The 13,967-nt window shown below is 35.5% G+C and overlaps 2 protein-coding genes across 3 annotated transcripts; both read right to left on the bottom strand.

Annotated features, from left to right (window-relative positions):
* On the bottom strand, positions 414-5,226 carry LOC109230779 (G-type lectin S-receptor-like serine/threonine-protein kinase At4g27290). 2 transcript variants are annotated; one of them, XM_019396208.1, is made up of 8 exons: positions 3,879-5,226; positions 3,478-3,600; positions 3,252-3,376; positions 2,966-3,176; positions 2,012-2,249; positions 1,782-1,932; positions 976-1,071; positions 414-594 (listed from the first exon to the last, which is right to left on the bottom strand). In XM_019396208.1, the coding sequence occupies exons 1-8, from the start codon at positions 5,143-5,145 to the stop codon at positions 568-570; spliced, it is 2,238 nt and encodes a 745-aa protein (XP_019251753.1). In that variant the 5' UTR covers positions 5,146-5,226; the 3' UTR covers positions 414-567. The 2 variants fall into 2 exon arrangements, with proteins under 2 accessions (XP_019251753.1, XP_019251752.1); XM_019396207.1 differs by lacking the exon at positions 414-594 and having other exon boundaries at positions 645-1,071.
* Positions 7,894-13,448, bottom strand: LOC109230778 (G-type lectin S-receptor-like serine/threonine-protein kinase At4g27290). Its single transcript, XM_019396206.1, has 8 exons — positions 12,885-13,448; positions 11,201-11,961; positions 10,946-11,092; positions 10,473-10,630; positions 9,871-10,081; positions 9,101-9,335; positions 8,858-9,008; positions 7,894-8,601 (listed from the first exon to the last, which is right to left on the bottom strand). The coding sequence occupies exons 1-8, from the start codon at positions 13,391-13,393 to the stop codon at positions 8,296-8,298; spliced, it is 2,478 nt and encodes an 825-aa protein (XP_019251751.1). The 5' UTR covers positions 13,394-13,448; the 3' UTR covers positions 7,894-8,295.

Below are 13,967 nucleotides of genomic sequence, written 5' to 3'. Positions count from 1 at the left end.
AATATTCCAATTCATACGGGCGGAGCTAGCATACGCCTTATGGGTTTGGCCGTACCCAGTAATTTTGATCCGAACCCTATATTTATTCTAAAAAACCTATTGAATATGTATAAATTATCAATTTAGAATTCAGTAATTTAAAAGGATGAAAATTTCGAACCCATACGCTTCAAATCTTGGCCCCGCACATATGCCGTTTCATATTTTTTGAAATGGGATTTTATGATGCCATTTGGTTAGTAGTATTTGTTAGGACCGAAAAAATTAGGTGTCACGCGAAAGCTAGTAAAGCAAACCCTCAACGACGAATAATCAGACAACAAAAAAGAAATCTACCAAAAGAGACACAAACATTTAACGTGGTTCGGTCAACTAACCTACGTCCACGGGCGGAGATGAGCAATCCACTATAATAAAAAAAGTACAAAATATCGAGAGAACAACCTCACGAAGAGGAAAACACAAGTGACACACTAACACGTGTCCGGTAAAGTTCTCCCACTAAACAAGACTCTTAAGCCCCCTATGGCTACATTGTAGATGCTGCTGAATGAGAAGGAAGGATCCTCAATTTATAAAAGTCCAAAGCTTTTCCTACAAGAAAGGGGCTTAGTCAAATATGGAAGAATTATATTTTCCTTCTAGGAAAAGAAAAACCCAATTATGATAAATATGTTGTCATTTGCTTCATGAGATAGGAAAACCAATTATGGAAAGAAAATCTGGACAAACACCTAACAGTATTATTACATTGAGAAATCTAGTCTATCTTGCCTCAAGAATTGTTAGTGACATTGTATTTTCAGTAATACATCTTTCATCAGTTGATTTATTTGATTCAGTTGAATATCTTTCTATATAGAAACCAGGCTGCTTTGGTTGAGGCAATTCCACATCTTCATTGCTTAACCAGAAAACTATTGATGCCATATTTGGCCTATTTTCTGGGAATTTTTGTACACACAACAAACTTACTTGAATGCATCTTATCACTTGAGATTCAACATATGATTCTTTTAAACATTCATCCATTAGTTCCAATGCCTTGCCTTCATTCCATAGTAACCATGCCTGAAATATTACCACAACATAATTATACATGTAGTCAGTACAAAAAGAGGCTAAAATAACAATAGTTACTACGCCTCAGTCCCAAACAAGTTATGGTCAGTTATGTCTTAAATCCTCGATAACCATGTTTTTCGTTTAAATTTATTTTGTTTTGGTATGCAAACAAAATCTCACATTGGCATATGAAAAGATTGGGAGACTACATATCAGGTGTAGGGATCTCTTAATCGTGTCAGGCCTTTTGGGAAAACCGTGTGTGTTTGGCCTAAAGCGGACAATATCATACCATGTTAAAAGTAGCTTTGGGATGGTTAAAAAGGGCAGCCCGGTATACTAAGCTCCTGCTATGCGCGGGGTCCGGGGAAGGGTCGGACCACAAGGATCAATCGTACGCTACTTTACCCTGTATTTCTGCAAGAGGTTGTTTTCACGGCTCGAACCTGTGACCTTTCTAGTCACATGGCAGTAACTTTACTAGTTACGCCAAGACTCCCCTTCTACTTTGGGATGGCTAAGCCCCAACAAAATTCAAGCTGACTGTATTGTGAGGACTCATTCTGTATCGGCAAGTTTTACACTAGCTGCTAGCCTACCGCAATCCTCTTTTTTTATTCGAGCTTGGGATCGACAATGTGAGCAAGCTTATACAGATGAAGTTTTTAGTAAAAAAGGAGGCTAAAGGATCAAAATTTAGTGACATATGTACTTACATGTCCCAAAAGATTATGATGATGATTCAAATGATGAAATTTCCTGTTCTTTCTGCCACTAACAATTTCAAGTAAAAGCACACCAAGACTGAAGACATCAGATTTCACTGAAAATTTCCCATCAACTGCATACTCTGGAGCCATATAGCCGCTGCACGACGCATCAAATTTAAGCTGATGAACTTGTTGATTATATCAAAAACTCAATCATAAAGGCTTATGAAACTTACTATGTTCCTATTACTCGCTTCGTTTTTCCTTCCATTTGATCTCCAACAAATATTTTAGCTAGGCCGAAGTCAGAAATTCTTGGATTCAAGTCAGTATCCAGTAAAATGTTGCTGCTCTTCAGGTCTCTGTGAATAATTCTTAATCTTGAGTCCTGATGAAGATAGAGAAGGCCTCGAGATATTCCCGTAGCAATTTTATATCGATTTCTCCAAACGAGTGATCCTTTTCTGCGTGAATCTGCAATATGTAGTTCATTAAGTAAAATGTCAGTGAATCCTAATTCATTCCTAGCACTTCAGAAATAAATATTTAGTGCTCAGATCCTCCAGAAATGTCGTCGCGCCCATGTTGAATCCTCCAAAAACACAGTACGTACATCTTTTGAGGATCTGACACGGGTGCAGTAGCAATATTTGGAGGACACGAGCAACATGGTATATAGGTAATTAGTCAAGAGAAACAACAACAACAACAACAACAGCAACAACAACAACAACAAACCTAGTGTAATCCCATAAGTAGCAATATTTGGAGGACACGAGCAACATGGTATATAGGTAATTAGTCAAGAGAAACAACAACAACAACAACAACAACAACAACAACAACAACAACAACAACAACAACAACAACAATGACGACAACAAACCTAGTGTAATCCCATAAGTGGGCTCAGATCCTCCAAAAATGTCATGCGCCCATATTGATTCCTCCAAAAACAGTACGTACGTGTTTTGAGGATCTGACACGGGTGCAGTAGTAATTTTTGGAGGATACGAGCAACATGTTATATAGGTAACTAGTCAAGAGAAACATACCAACAACATCAACAAAAAACCCACTGTAATCCCATAAGTAAGGTATGTCGTTCTGGGAAGAGTAGTGTGTACGCAGACCCTATAAAAGTAGAGAGGATGTTTCCAACAGACCCTCGACAGTCAAGAGAAACATACCAAAAATAAAATAGTCCAAGCTATTGTTAGGCATAAATTCATAGATTAGCATCCTTTCTTCTCCTTCAAGACAACAACCCAAAAGCTTGACAAGATTTCTATGTTGTAGTTTGGATATTAGAATCACTTCATTTTTTAACTCTTGAAGACCTTGTCCTGAGTATTCCGATAGCCGCTTCACTGCTATTTCTGGTCCATTTGGTAGTTTACCCTGCAATTTTGTCGAATCAACGAGTCAAAGATGTCTTTTCTAGCTAAATTTTGAAAATGGAATTAGTAATTGTACCTTATAAACAGGTCCAAAACCACCTTCTCCGATCACATTAGCAGAAGAAAAGTTCTTAGTAGCAGTTGCAACAGTGACTAAATCAAACAATGGTAACTCCATATCGTCCGTTCCAACTTCTCTACCTGTAGAATGAGCAATCAATTGGTAATATATACATTAGCCAAATTTAAACAGAACTTTAGTAATACGATCTTTTGATAACGGTGAACGATAGTTAAGTTACCTGTTCTTTTTCGTCTTCTGTGGAATGCACGCCAAGCTAGAAGGCCGAGGACACAAGTTGCGACTACTGCTGATATGATTGCAATCAGCCTTGACTGCTTTCTCTTCCGTTTCTTGTCTTGATCTGTTGATAGTTAGAATCGAAAATAGTAAGTACTTCCTCCGTTCCAGTTTATGTAAAACTTTTTGCTTTTCCAAATTCAAACTATGTAAACTTTGACCAACATTTTGAAATGCATTTTTTCATCATATTGACATGAGAAATAATCGCAACTTCTAGTACTTCTCGTATAGTTTTTGAATATCCAAATTTGATCTAATCAAACTTTGCTTCAATATTAGTCAAATTGACTATCGATAAGTGAAATAAATTGGAACAGATGGATCAGTAGTAGTTATTACCTAGTTCTGAAGCAGCCACTCTCACAAACAGTTCCTGTTGATTCGCGCTAAGCTCTCTCATATCGATGAGATCACCAAACCAGAGTAAGCATCCACTTCCACCATTTCGAACATCAAGATTCGAATAAGCTGTACAGTTGCAATCGGCCAAGCACAACGTCTTGCATTCCTCGAGTCCAATGCTTTCATTATACCATGATTTCCGCGTATCAGGCACTTTAATACCCGTAAATGTCCTAAATCCATCTTGCTGACAAACCAAAGGACTTCTCCTTACACATCCACTTGACCAGTCTGCTGCATCCCATTGTTGCGGAAACTTTGGCTTGAAACCTCTCAAACATTCACACGGGGGCGAGTTATTAATCACACAACTTGCATAAGGACCACATAACGTGAAACGATCACAGTTATCAAACTGTGCTGTCAAGTAAAGAAACCAACTTTCTGTACGATCGATCCAAGTATAGTGATTTATCAAACCACCAGGCGTCAATACAACCCTAGTAGGCAATGATCCATTTTTAAGATCATATTTGTAATAAACTTCCTCCTGATTCAGGACAAACCCGAACGAAAAATATGTATTTGGTTGTAAATTAGGACTTCCACTAAATGCAAGACCATTCCAGGGACCTGAACTAAATGATATAGAAGAACCTTTCCAAACAAATAACTGTGGATATCCCTCAATATCAAACCTGTCAACATATTCACCTACATCAGGATCATCGATACTTTTCCACGACGAAATGTACCAATCCAGGCCTGTTACAAAATTTCGCCCGAGCTTCATTCCAGGTAACAATGTATCCCCTGGATAATCAAAACTTTGCCAGGCAAAATTTTCAGGGTCATTATTATTTTCATCCCTGACTATAAAATTCCCTGAATCTAATAATCTTGCTATTGGATTCTTTAATATTTTTGATGAATTCGATGACCAAATTATCGCGTTAGTACTATTGATAAGTACTAGGATTCCATCAGGATTGAGCATTAACACTCCTGATGTATCATTTATTGGACTATTTCTGTTGGCAACCCAAACAACAGTTCCAGCTGATATTTTCTTGTACCATATTCCAACGTCGCGATTCGTTGAATTTCCAGGCCTGAAAAATCCAAGTTCACAAACCCCATCAGCTGAAATAATTGTATCACCATCTTTAAGTTGTTGATCAATAGTTATAGTGTCTAATGCTGTGGAGATTAGTGTAATGGAAAGAAAATTGAAACAGATGAATAAACAAGATAGAAAATTCATGGATTCAATTTTTAGCCTTTTTTCAGGTGTGGATTTTGATTTTTCAAGAACTTTAGTATAATAATTGATAGGAAAAAAAATGTTTAGTGAAGTTTTAAGTTGAAAAGTTCATTTCCTGGAAGCCCACATGTTCATACTAGGAAAAAAATATTTTCAAAAAATGTTTTTCTTATTTTTCTTGATTAATTGAATGATGTTACTTGTAATGGTGAAATGTCAAGTCTTCTTTTGACTTTATTTTATTTAGCATTGTAAATTAATAACCCCATTCTGACTTAGTTGAAAAGAGTAAAGGTGGTTGGGAAGGAGTGCACAATTTTTTTTTAGTAATGTACTTACTCCGTCTCAAAATACTTGTCATTTTTTATTTTTCGAGATTCAAACTGCATGAACTTTGACCAACATTTTAATATGTATTTTTTTCTTCTTATTGATATGAGAAGAATTGCATATCATAATACTTTTTATATAGTTTTCAAATATTTTAAATTTTAGTCTTAAAATATTGAATTAATCTTATCTGATTTAGCTTTAAAGATTAATCAAATTAACTCTCGAGAAGCGAAATACGACGAGTATTTTCGGATGGAGGGAGTATTTGATACTTTGTCAGCTCCATTTATGTGACATTTTTTTTTAGTCTATTTCTAAAAGACCGACACTTATATTTTCATTTTCCCCTCAACGACGTCACTTTCATAGTCACAAAAAAAAATTAAGATTATAATTTTAGCAGTTTTATTTTCTTTCTTGAACTTTATGCCTCGTCAAACAATGTCATATAAAATTAAATATATGTAATAATTGACAGGAGAAGAAATTATTATTAACAAAATCATTTCTAGTATGTGTTACCATTGAAAAGTTCTCTAGCTAAGAAAATTAACTGAGAAAATAATACTGTATATCCGCTCTCAAAATAATAACCAAAAAATGTATATGTTTTGTATATATATACATTCTATGTGTTATATAAAAAAATTATACAAATTTTATACACTTATTTGGCTACTGAATGTAAATAGTTTCTGGCGCGGGGTAGAAGTGATAATACCCCAAATTAATTTCCACTAAAAAGAACATGACTTTTTCCTTGCACATATTTCAAATCTTGCATTTGCCTTAACAACACTTTACATTCTTGTCAACTTTTAATTCTAAGAAAATTAGATCTGATTCTATCATTCACCTTCTACAATCATCACAAACACTCTTATACCTAACTAAACATTAGAAAATGATATAAATTAATTATTTTTTTAATATAAATTACCTTAATTCTAAAGACCTTTTATTAGGATGTGAAAAAGATCAAATTTTCAAAGTTGTACACCTTTTGACTTCTCAGTCCCTACAGTTCAAAACCATCCCCCTTTATTCTTCCTAATAATTTTCTTCATCTTCCTAGTTTTTTCCTCCCTCTATATACATTGACTTTTGATAAAGAATACCTTCTTTTTCTCTTTGTTTCCCTTTTAATTAATCAACCAACATTTATATTTTTTTTAGGGAAAAGGGCCAAAGAAATATTGTAACTAGGGTCGTGCATAATTAGGTAAATACCGAATTACCTTACTGAAATCGAAAATTTTGGTATTTGGTATTCAGTATGGTATTTGGTTTAAGTTTTTAAAAAAAATTGTATTAGGTATGGTATTTTGTATTTTAAAATGAAAAACCGATACCGTACCGAAATATATATTATATTACACAATACACATACTATTAGTTATAACATAAATATAAATATCGTACCGTACCGACCAACAAACACCCCTAGTTGTAACAGGTTTAAGACCATAAATTTTAAAAGTTTTTCTTTCATCTTAAAATTTGTGCCAGATTGAATTATATGACATAAATTGGAACGGAGAGAGTATTAGTTCTGGGTAAAACATTAGTGCAAATTAGATGACTTCTCTAATGATGACTTCTTATAGAGAAGTCGGTGTAACAAACAGAAAATGACATTAGCCTAAAAGAAATATATAAAAATAATTAAATAAATAAAATAAAGTGGTGCTTAGTCAAAAGGTTGGGAGGTCTGTTTGGGTTTGGTATCTCAATTTTTGGGACAAGATCGAAGGTCTTGATTAAACAAAAGCGACATCTATTAATATTTAATTTCAAAAAAGTGAAAATAAAGAAATATTGCCAAAATAAAATAAAAAACATTGAATTAAAGAAATACCAATACAAAAAACATGGATAATCTCCTCGTCTCCCTCTCTAATATGATACGTGAAGCTATCGTCACCATGACAACTACAAGATTACTAGAAACGAAAAAAACCGTTACAAAAAAAAAAAAAAAAAAAAAAAGTAAGACACATAAATTGAAATCGAAAAAAATATTTTATAATATCTTCCTCAGACTATAATGATTATTTTGGATTGATGACAGATCCAAGAGATTGCTAATTAATATTTATCAAGAGATTTAGATGATTATTAAATTACAAAGAGGAAAGCTTGAGACAATAAAGATTATATTACATTACCAGATAACTTTACATGTCATAATATTTTACGTATCATTTTTATCAGATTACTAATTTTTACTTATCAAAAAAATTTAAATTACTTAATAAATGACCTGATTGTATAAATATTTTTTTACACCGTCAGTGTACATAATTTAAACTCATATTGAAATCCCAAGGAATAAAAAACAAATACTATAGAAACTGCCAAAGAATTACCATCACATTTTCTTCTGGCGAATTAATAAAATTACATTAAAGAAGGAAAAAGAAGGCTATTCATTATACAAGGCTAAAAAATAGTATCTCTATATCCAGGGGCAGTGACATCCTTTAGTAAGAGGTGTCATCCGACAGCACTTCGTCAACAAATAAATTCTTTATATAGTGTGTATAAACAATATTTTCTTAAAAAATATGCATATACACTATGATACAAAGTAAATCTTGACTCAGAAGGAAGTAAAAGCTGAATTGTGACAACAGACCGACACTGCCTTGGCGTAACTAGTAAAGTTGTTGCCATGTGACCAGGAGGTCACGGGTTCAAGCCGTGGAAATAGCCTCTTATAGAAATGCTGGGTAAGGTTGCATATAATAGACCCTTGTGGTCTGATCCTTCCCCGAATCCCGCGCATGGCGGGAGCTTAGTGCACCGGGCTGCCCTTTATCGAGCGTCCAATGAAGTGATGGTAACATCATTGACAGAACCAGGTGTATGACTACTCCAAGAATATGCAGAATCAGCTATGTTCCTTTCCATGAAAAAACCAGGAGGCTTAGGTTGCTGCAAAATGTTTTCATTTGTCAGCATCAGAACCACAGTAGACATGTTTGGCCTGTCCTCTGGACTTTGTTGAACACATAACAACCCGACATGTATCGATCGTTGCACTTCGGATGTATAACATGATTCAACCGCGTTGTGATCTACTAGTTCCGATGATCTTCCTTCTATATGAAGCATCCATGCCTGAAAATTTTATAGGTATTTTTACACTGTATAGCCTCCCACCCTCCCAAAAAAAGTCGACAGAAGTATAATATATGTATCATTAGTGTATAACTTATGTATATTGACTAGCGGATGTAAATCTTTTTGGCTGAGCAGCCAATTTTATATCCTTTTTGCTATCAAGTTCTCGTCCAATAACAACAACAACAACAAACTCAGAGAAATTCCACAAGTGGGATCTGAGGAGGATAATGTGTACGCATCTACCACTTACATGTCCGAGGAGGTTGAGATTGTGATCAGGATGAATGAATCTTCTGTTCTTCTTTCCACTCACAATTTCTAATACCAATACACCAAAGCTGAACACATCTGATTTTACAGAGAAAATCCCATCGACTGCATACTCTGGAGACATGTAACCACTGCATAAAATCGTTCACAGGGTTACATAATGTGGAAAACAAATAAAAGGTGTCCAAAAACAATATGTATAACCAGAAATCTAATTTCTTACTATGTTCCAACCACTCGACGTGTATTAGCTCCTGTCTCATTCCCTCCGAAACTTCTGGCCATTCCGAAATCTGATATCTTCGGGTTCATTTCAATGTCAAGCAAAACATTGCTAGCTTTCAGGTCTCTGTGAATGATTCTAAGCCTAGAATCTTGATGAAGATACATAAGTCCTCGAGCAATCCCGTTGATAATGTTGAAGCGCTTAGGCCAATCAAGTAAGCTCCTTCTTTGATCTGTCAAAAGATATCAATTTCTTATAATATGCTCTTGACATGAAAAATGACCTATCAGCAACAACAACAACAACCACCCAGTGAAATCCCATACGTAGGGTCTAGGAAGGGTAGTGTATACGCAAGCCTTACCCCTATCTTGGGAAGGTAGAGAGGCTATTTCCGATGGATCCTCGGCTCAAAAATAAAAAGAAGCAGCACATACAAGTAATATCAACAAATAAGACCAGAAAGATAGTAACAACAATCTCAAAACCAGAAAAATAGATGGAAGGAAGCAGTAACAACAGCAAGATACTAAGAGACCGAAGGGGAAGATAATAGGAAAACAACATGAACTACTAGCAATGAAAAATACCTATATGGCATTAAAAAGTTCAATACTTTCTAAATTAAATCCTGAACAACAGAATTCCTGGATTCTTCTTTCCTAATTTGGTTTGGAGAGCATTGGTATTTTTATGTAAGAAGTCTATTGTATTGAAACTAGTTAATGCATTGAAAGAATTGGCTGCATTGCATGAACAAAACTAACCAAATATAAATAAATCCAGGCTTTTGTTAGGCATGTATTCATACACCAATATCTTCTCTTCTTCTTGAATGCAGCATCCCAAAAGCTTCACAAGATTTCGATGCTGAAGTTTCGCAATACAGATGACTTCATTTTTGAACTCATCGCTTCCTTGTTTCGAAGTTTCTGAGAGCCGCTTGACAGCTACTTCCTGTCCTCCTTCTAGTACACCCTGCAAATGTACACTTACTATTAGAAATTCTAAACAACAATTGACATTCGTCCGACTTCATGTTCCTTTCTCTATTTGTCAACCTATGTTTTTACAAACATTTTGTTCTGCAATCAACATCAGCAGAATAAGGCTCATGACTTGTCCTATTGAGGGATACGTAATGCTATTTTCACTGATTTTCAAGATTTCAATGTATGATCAGTGGAGCATCAACAACAACAACAACAAACCCGGTGTAATACCACAAGTGAGGTCTGGGGAGGGTAGAGCGTACGCAGACCTTACCGCTACCTTGTGAGGGTAGAGAGGTTGTTTCCGATAGACTCTCGACTTAAGGAATCAGTGGAGCATCATTACTTAGAAAAAGTTGCTTCGTGGCAATCTTTACCTTGTAAACTTTCCCAAAACCGCCCTGTCCGATCTTGTTCTGATTTGAAAAGTTATCAGTAGCCTTTATTAGCGTCGACAAGTCAAAGAGTGGTAGCTCAAAATCTTCATGATGTCTTTCATTGCTATCCTTTTTCTTGGAGGCGTTACCTAATCTTCCTGCAATATATGCATACAAGTAGACAGCTTAGACCCGAGGGGGAGCCAGAATATTAACGTTATGAGTTCTGAATTATAGAACAACGTCTTCAAGTGCTAATAACTGGATTCTAAATTTAATATTTGTACATATTTAATAAATTTCTTAATACAAATACATTTTTTGAACAAAAGCTACTGGATCAGCCAAATCTGTAGCTGGGCTTCTAGCTCCGCTCGTGGCTTAGACCACCAAGTTAAAGAACCTAGAGAATCATCACTATGATACTATCTGCTTCTGGTTTTCCAAAGATAAAATTAGTATGTTTCGCTTACCCTTTTCTATGAGCGCTGTTTGCTCTCTCCTTTTCTGTCTACGAAGAATCAGGCATATTGCTACGAATAGCACAACCATTGCAACGAATAATGGCAAAGCAATTGCCAGTATAACAGTTTTCTTTCTATTTGATCCATCATTAGAACCTGCAAAAGTTCCCGTCCGAAAAGATCAGATAGTTAGTATTTAGTTCGCGTCACAGTAGCTTTAAATACAAACGTTAATCGATCAATTCAATAACATCAACTCCTTACTTATTATCTCAGAAGCAGCCATTCTAATATAGATATCCTGTCCTGATTCAGATAGTTGTCTGATGTCAACCAACTCCCCGATCCATAGCAAGCAGCCGCTTCCTCCGTTGCTGATATCCAGATTCGTATAACCCATACACGAGCAATTTCTCAAGCAAACTAACTTGCATTCGTCAAGTGTCATAGTCTCGTTAAACCAGGAATACCGTGTGTCTGGCAGTTTAACGCCAGAATACTTAATAAATCCATCTCCTGTACAATTCAGTGGACTTTTTCGGACACAGCCACTGGACCAATCAGTCCTGTTCCAATCATCCGGATGTTTTGGCTCGAATTTATCCAAACAACGACACACAGGATCACTAAAGATTGTGCAAGTTCCATATGCACCACATAATTTGTAAGTTTCGCAATGATCTGCATCAGCTGAATGATAATTAATCCAACCCTCTTTCTTTTCCACCCAAATCATACGCATCGCGTTACCATTAGGCTTTAGTTCGAAAGTTGAAACGACAGATTTATTTACTAGTTCATATTTGTAGTAAATTTCCTGATTGTTCATGACTAGCCCGAAAGAGGTGATTGAGTTGTTCACCATGTTTGGTGCTCCACTCCATCTAAGACCATTCCACGGCCCTGCTCTATAAACTACATTAGGCCCTTTTCTCATAAGGTCTTGCGGATAACCTGTAGGGTCACAATGGTATGTATAATCCCCAGGCGCAGGATCATCGTCGCTTTTCCATGAACTAAGATACCTGTTGAAGACATAATTAAATTAAGCAAACAAAAGTATGTTCTCTCTAACAATTTAGAATTCTAGATGGAATAATCACATAATTCAACTTGGTATCATAGTAGCAAGCAGAGGTCCTAAGTTCAAGTCTAATGTAACAGCCCACGAGCCACTAGTAGTTAACGCGAAAGGGAGTTCTCCAAGAAACTTGCCTTTAGGCAAGTCTCACATCAGAATAAAGGGCAGCGCGGTGCACTAAGCTCGCGGGGTCCGGGGAAGGGCCGGACCACAAGGGTCTATTGTACGCAGCCTTATCCTGTATTTTTGCAAGAGGCTGTTTCCAAGACTCGAACTTGCAACCTTCTGGTCACATGGGAGCAACTTTACCAGTTACGTCAAGTCTTTCATCAGAATGGGAGGGGAAAATTAGGGGTCATATAAGGGCGAGTTCAAGATTCAACTATTGAGGTTTGATCCCAAGGGGACAAAACCGTGAGGCTCGATAAGCCTTAAGGTGGCCCAGAGAGAGGTCGGGGTAAAGCAGACAATACCTTGATTGGTGAGCCAGGAATGTCAATAAAGAGGTTCAAGATATAAAAAAGTAAACATATGAAAAAGTCAAGAGTATTCAACATCTACTATACATGTATAAAAAATAATTTTGACCTGGTATATATAGTGCAATTTTTCGGTTCGAATGAACCCCTTTTGCCCTTGGCTCCACCCATACTTGACCTATTATATAGTGTAATTTTTTGGCGAAAGGGTTCGGATGAACCCCCTTCTGCCCCCTAGCTCCGCCCATGCTTGACATACATCTCACCACCTAAAAAAATACTTAGACGTACTCGGGGCATGTTGAAGACATAATTATATTAAGTAAATAAAAGTACGCTTTCTAACAGTTTAATCTTTTAGATGAGACGATAACAGAATTAAACCTACCTTTCCAAGCCAGTCACCAAATTTATACCAAGCTTCATACTTGCTAACAAAGTATCAGTAGGATAATCAAAACTTTGCCATAAGAAATTATCAGGGTCATGATCATTTGCATCTCTAACCACCAAATTCCCTGTATCTAGCAACTGTGCAACTGGATTTTGCACATTTCTTGTAGAATTAGTTGACCAAATAATGTCATTAGTAACATTAATCAGAACAAGAAAACCTGGATTAATAACTTTCAAGATTCCAGAATTATCCTTAATAGGAATTTGTCTATTAGCAACCCAAACTGGTGTAAAAGCTGAGATTTTCTTGTACCAAATACCAATATAACGATTTGTTGAAGTATTTCTTGGACTAAAAAATCCTAACTCAAATGTTCCATCTGATGAAACTATAGTCTCACCATCTTTGATAAATTTAGTAGTAGTTATTGTGTCAACTTGAGAGTAAATATTTTGAAAAAAGGAAAAAATTATAAAGAGAAAGAAGAAAAATGTATTCATGGTTTTTTGTGCTTATGTTTTTTGTTTCATGGCAGCTTTGAATTGGTGAAATGAAAATATGAGAAATTTGTTGGTGACCAAAGTCAATTTTGCAATATTTCTAGTCTTGTTGTGGGTCCCTTTGACAAATATATTAATTGGATATTGGCTAGGACTATTTAAGCAGTTCACACATATTGGTCCATTTTTCCAAATTTTTTTTATAATATGGAAAGTATTAGACAAATTCTTAAAAAAATTAAACTACATGGTATTGGTCTTCTTTTTTGGTCTTTCCCAAATTTAATAAAACCTCTTTGAATTATAAAATTCAATGCATATAGCGACTTTGGTTTAGGTTATACAGTCAAACCTCTCTAAACAGCCTCGTTTGTTCCGAATATTTTTAAATATTACAGCGAAGTATTGTCATAGAGAATATATATTATAACATAACATGAAAATTGGTTCCGGAAAAAGCTTGGTTTATATAGTGAAGTGTTGTTATATAGGGATGATGTTATAGAGAGGTTTGACGGTACGATATACTCATTAATTTACTAATTCATGTGTTACCAAACTTTAATATCTTTTT

This window comes from Nicotiana attenuata, chromosome 8, assembly GCF_001879085.1.
Source record: "Nicotiana attenuata strain UT chromosome 8, NIATTr2, whole genome shotgun sequence".
NCBI classification, from domain to species: domain Eukaryota; kingdom Viridiplantae; phylum Streptophyta; class Magnoliopsida; order Solanales; family Solanaceae; genus Nicotiana; species Nicotiana attenuata.
The sequence above is the reverse complement of the archived record's forward strand: the minus strand, read 5'-3'. Positions and strand labels throughout refer to the sequence as shown.